This window comes from Drosophila ananassae, unplaced genomic scaffold (genome assembly GCF_017639315.1).
Source record: "Drosophila ananassae strain 14024-0371.13 unplaced genomic scaffold, ASM1763931v2 tig00000091, whole genome shotgun sequence".
In the NCBI taxonomy this organism is placed as follows: domain Eukaryota; kingdom Metazoa; phylum Arthropoda; class Insecta; order Diptera; family Drosophilidae; genus Drosophila; species Drosophila ananassae.
This window is the reverse complement of record NW_025319113.1, coordinates 304,185-309,878: the sequence shown is the minus strand read 5'-3', so window position 1 is coordinate 309,878 and position 5,694 is coordinate 304,185. Positions and strand designations below refer to the sequence as shown.

At 46.1% G+C, this 5,694-nt stretch overlaps 1 protein-coding gene across 1 annotated transcript; it reads right to left on the bottom strand.

Annotated features, from left to right (window-relative positions):
- Positions 1 to 3,952: 3,952 nt before the first annotated feature.
- Positions 3,953 to 5,189, bottom strand: LOC123258286. Its single transcript, XM_044718157.1, has 3 exons — positions 4,972 to 5,189; positions 4,257 to 4,931; positions 3,953 to 4,112 (listed from the first exon to the last, which is right to left on the bottom strand). Exons 1-3 carry the CDS (start codon positions 5,187 to 5,189, stop codon positions 3,953 to 3,955), a joined length of 1,053 nt encoding a protein of 350 aa, XP_044574092.1.
- Positions 5,190 to 5,694: the final 505 nt, after the last annotated feature.

Sequence of the window (5,694 nt, the reverse complement as noted above, 5' to 3'; positions counted from 1 at the left end):
ATCAACCAACGCTTGAGGTTGCAATAGAAACCATTTCTGGTAACGATCAGAAGACAGCGAGTAAAATAAGAGTCGCTGTTTTCGTAAGGCTGACTATCACAAACTTTATTGATGCATTCGATTGATACGATATTCTCCTTAGAAAAATTGTATAAGACTTCAAAATACATTATTTGACTCATGTGTGACGTGTTAATTTCGGTCCAATTACAAGATTTCGGTCCAATTCAGTGCCTAAATCCTCCAGCAACGGTGGTTGAGCCAGCATCTATTGCCACGATTTGGGAATTATCTGACCGATTCAAGGTCATAGCAGGAAAAACTGCCGAGATCCACGGATGCTTGCTTATGAAATAAAAGGAAAGCCTTCATCGTCATCCAGAAGCTGGATCGTGCCGCAAAAGCCAATTGGGAGGACTCTCCCGCCGGAAAAAACTAGGCAGAGGTGCCGGACATTGCACAGTGGTCGCTGCCATAGGCCGAAAATAAAAAAATTGGGTTTGAGTTATTCTAACGAAAATCGGTTTTACTATCAGCTGATTGTCCAAAATTTACGATGCAAAATAGTCTGCTTGGCATTTCTAACGGAACTTTATAAAAATAGAATAACAAAAGCGAACTCATATTTATGCACTTTCAATTTTTCCGCAGTGGAGTGCACACGCAAAATTAAAAATTGGATATTGTAAATAATGGTATGAAGTTTACTTGCACAGATAAATATATAAATAATTTGTGCTGTGGTTCGTATACGTTGGGCGTTACAAGGTTTATGTAAGGTTTTAAGTATTTTCCCCCGGTTGCCCCCAAATGAAATATATTTATTCTTATATATATATAATATATATAAGAAAATATTTATATTTATTCTATATATAATCTTTAAATTAATATATTTACTAATATAATATTTAAAGATTATAAAAATGTTTACTTCAGCTGCGGAAGCCTGCGGATGCGCATCTGCCATTAAAAAATGAAAAGTAACCTTATTTTCCAGTAGCTCTATCTAGAGCTAGAGCTGGTTACTAGAGACAACCATTTCTTTACTAAATGAATCAATTTAACAATTACATATGTACAAGTTTCTGATTTTGTAATATTGTTCGATTTCTACTTAAATATAAGTTAACACCCGGCACTTTCGAGCCCCTCCTTGCTCAGCACTATTCGCCTCCTACTACGACTACGCCTCGAACTCGACCCCAGACTCTTAAACCCCAATCCACAGCATAAGCAATTCCCGATATTCAAGTGCTGCGGGTTCAAGTACATCCGGATATGTCGCAAGAGTGCAACTATTTCACAAGTGTGCAACTATGTACGCTGACTAGAATGTTGCGGGAAAGCTGACACACACCGTCTGTGTCGCATGATGAGTATCAGTATGATGACTGAAATGGCCAGTGCTGTGTACGACGTGGTTGTCTGGTGTTCCAGTTGGTACGGTGCATCTTTTTCTTTTATATCGGATAACCGATGTTGTAGAATCTTTAATTCTGTGTAGTCCATACTTGGTGATTGGGTGGAAGCCCGTACGACGGATTCTGATGTTTTTTCTCTTTGCCTTATGGTCTCGGGGATATTTCCTAAACGACTGAACAAAGTTTGTACTTGGACTATAAAACGATCTCTATGATGGTGATGGTGAGTCATTATTGAGTAAATTGATGGTGGAGTCAACAAGGGATGTCTGATTTTGAAGCAGCTGTAGGAGAAAGTCATCGAAGTACACCGAATAACGAATTGGCTATGGTTCCAACAATGTTAAACGGCGATCTACGTTGCCGAGAGTGATGAATTAGGTTGTTTCCTGCCTCAAGCTCTGCAAATAGATGTTTAAAATGGTCCAGAATGGAACTGCATGCTGCGACGTTCGTCAACTCCTGGCATTTGTGTGATAGCTCCGTTAACCCAACTGAAAGTACTTTCATATCATTCCAGTATGGATCCAAGTCGTAATATACTATCATTGTCCATTCTTGTCCATTCTTGTCCATTCCCGTGGTTCCCAAACGTTCGTAGAATATTATGCTATCGCTAAAAGAAATAGCAACATAAGCGCTAGAATTATATATATGTATGTTTTTTGTTATAAATTCGTCGATATAATGGATGGAGACTTTGTCCAGTTCTCCCTTGATCCATGTAAGAACAGGGGTCCATAGAACCACATACTGTTACTTGAGAGTTTGCTCGCTGTTGTTCCTGTGGACAAGACGTCGGCTGCATTGTTGGCGGATGATCATGATTCCATTGAGACTGTCCTGTCACTTTTTAAATCTTGACTATCCGATTTGCCACAAACGTGTGATAAGTGGAAGCCCTTGCATTGATCCACCCTAAAACAACAGATGAATCAGTCCAAAAGAACCCAGCAACCTTGTCTAAAGACAAGCGTAAACCTTGTCTGACTCTGTGCGTCAGTTCAGCGCCTAGGACTGCTGCGCACAACTCTGGGCAAGGATTGCTTCGCTGTGGGTGCTACTCTACTTGGAACATAGCAGGTCTCTCCGAGGTTTGCTTATTTTTATACCTTTCTGAGGCCCTTTCTGAGGCGTCCGCGAAAGTGTGTAGCTCTTGCGTGACTGGAACCTTTCCGTGAAATATATGTCTTGGAATTTGCAATTTATTTAGACTTTGCAGGTCAGAACGATAGTTTTTTCAGTCTGACTGAAGTTCTAAGGGCAATTCATCATCCCAAGCCATTTTCAATTCCCAGAGGTGTTGCATGAATATCTTTGCTTTTACGACAACTGGCGCAAACAAACCTATTGGGTCAAAGATTTGTGACAACTCAGAGCAAACCACCCGCTTTGTGATGACCAGAGCTTCGGTTTGCTCGCCCCGGATTCGATTCGGCCCATCCTTTTTTTAATTCCGGATGCATCTTGCGATCTCCTGCCCAATTTCCTACTGGGCATCTTTGTTGCTGCAACTTGCACGTGGAGAAATAATGAGTTCAGAATAGGTTTGTCTGAGACTGACTTTATTAATATAAAAAATCCATATTTATAGCTATTTTGATATAGCAAAAACATAAAAATGATGACTGTCGCCGCTAGGCCGATCACGGGGAATGCCTTTAAACACTCTAGTGCTGGACAACAGTTGGAGTTCTGTGTTGTTGATGGTTTTATTCTGGAAGAGTTACATTAATTATATATTTCTTACAACTACTTAGTCTTTAACCTACCGCAGTTTCTCTTCCCTCTTATTGTGATGGCGCATATCGGTCTAATTCCGCCCAATTGTTTCCCTCTGTTTACCCTTTTTTTCGTGGGACCAAATAACATAAACTTAAATACCAAAGCTATCGATACATATAATACTGCGGCGCTAAGTTTAAACTTAACTAACTATCGATAACCCTAATCCGTTCCGCGACATCCCCACCCCCGTGAAGCAGCCGCATTCATCACATCCAGGACAGCTAACTTCGAAGCGGGACGCATTATAGTCTTGGCTCGATCGTTAGTCCGCACTGCCGCTCGACGAGGTACTCCATCTCTCCCGGTGAACACCTCTTCCACGACTCCTCGTTTCCACTCCCTTCGTGGTATGGCAGGATCACAGATGAACACCAGGCGAATTGGCTCGACGTGTTGCACCATCTTTCCCTGCGCACAAGTGTAGGCAGGTACTCATGCACCCATCTCTTCCAGAAACGATCCCGCATCATCCTCGCTATGCGCCACTGCTTCCTGGTAGCGCATCTCACGAACTCCTGTCCGTCATCCTTGGGAAGGTCTGGAACATCGGGTGCTCCCTTCAGCCAGTCGTTGGGTGTCAGTGGAGCCTCCTGGTCCACCGTCACTGGTAGATGAGTGAGCGGACGAGAGTTCACTATGCTCTCCGCCTCAATCAGCAGGTTCTCCAGTACGTGCTCCTTGGGCGCAAGTTCTTTCATCGTGTGCGCCAGCACCTTCTTTACGCACTGCACCATCCTTTCCTAGGCGCCACCCTCAGCTGATTTCGCCGGGCAATTGAAGATCCATTCGACTCCTTTGGACGACAGCTCGCCCTGGATCTGTGCAGGCTCGAACACTTCGCTGAACCTCCTGGCTTCGCGGTCGGCTCCAACGAAGTTCTTTCCATTGTCGCTACTAATCCTGATTATACAGGAATCGGTGGACAAATCGTGAGCCAAGTGGATAGCTCTTGTGGTTAGACACGTAAACAGTTCCACCCACCTCTTCTCCGTGCGTCGTCCAACCGTCACAAAAAGCGGTCAAAAATAGTCCAATCCGGTGAACTTAAAGGGCCATCCGTTGGCCTCCAGCCGGTCCTCTGGTAGGGGACCCATCTCGGTCTGAGTTGGTCGTGCCCTTCCCAGCTTGCAAACGTTGCATTTGCTCACCACCCTTCGTAGCAGCCTCCGTAAGTTCGTAATCCAGAACTTCTGCCGGATCGCTCCGATGGTTGCCTCCGTATTTTGGTGGCACATCCTCTCGTGGTGATGCTGCACGATCATCTCCGCCAGTGCCTTATCGTGACACAGTATGATCGGTCGACGTGCGCTGTATGGCACACACGTCGCGTCGTCGATCCTTCCGCTGGCTCCTCGCTGGTATCGTAGTCCACGGCACCGACGAATAAATCTGAGCACCCATGCGGTTCTCCTCAACAGTTGATTGTAGTATCTCTGCAGGGATATGAAATTTACCATGACCAAAGCAAACTCACATTTCATTTCCTCTTCGTCAGGCGTCGGAGGGATCCACCCCTCGCTCGATCTTGGCCAGCTCTCCTCTGGTCCTCGTAGAAATGGAGGACCGCTTAGCCATCTCGAACCGATGCTCAGGTCCACGGCCTTGCGCGGCCTCGTCGCGTCGTCTGCCACGTTTTCGCCAGACGGAATCCATCTCCACTGGGACGCCTCCGTGGATTCCAAGATCTCCGCCACTCGATTACCGACGAACTGTTTGTATCTCCGGTGAGTGCTGCTTATCCAGTGCAACACAGTCTTACAGTCCGTGCTCTTGCTTGACGGTGTCCATCAGTCTCGTGCCCAATACTGCTGCCTGAAGTTCCAGTCGCGGGATCGACATAGTCCTCATCGGAGCGCATTTCGTCTTGGAGCTTATAAAACGCGCCTGCACGTCTCCGTTCGCGTAAGTGGCCCGCCAATAGGCCGCTGCTGCGAACACCGACTGACTGGAGTCCACAAAGATGTGCAGCTGTAGCATCCGCACGCGTCCACCGCCGAAGTATTAGCGCGGACATCGGAACTCTTCGATCTTGCTCATTTCTTGCCGCCAATCCTCAAAGACTGCGGCCAAATCATCTGGTAGCGGCTCGTCCCAGTTGGGTCCTTTCCGCCAAATCTCCCTCATTAGAAATTTGGCAGTCACCATGTAGCAGCTCAGGAATCCAATCGGGTCGAACGTGGACATGACCAGGCTTAGGAACTCCCTCTTGGTGGGGACGCGTTCCCCTGTCATCACGATTCTCGGGACTCGATGATATTTGATGCCGAACTTGAAGTCATCTGTAGCCGGCTGCCACTACATTCCTAGTACCTTCTCCTCAGCTTCTGACGCTAGCGATGGATTCAAGTGGGTTCAACGCTCTGACCACACTTGCCGAACTGGAACTAAATCGATGCAAGTCAAATCCTGCATCTGCATGAATTTCTCTCACCCGAGTCGAAACGGCGATTGCTTCTTCTTCACTGGTGAAACTGTCGACGTA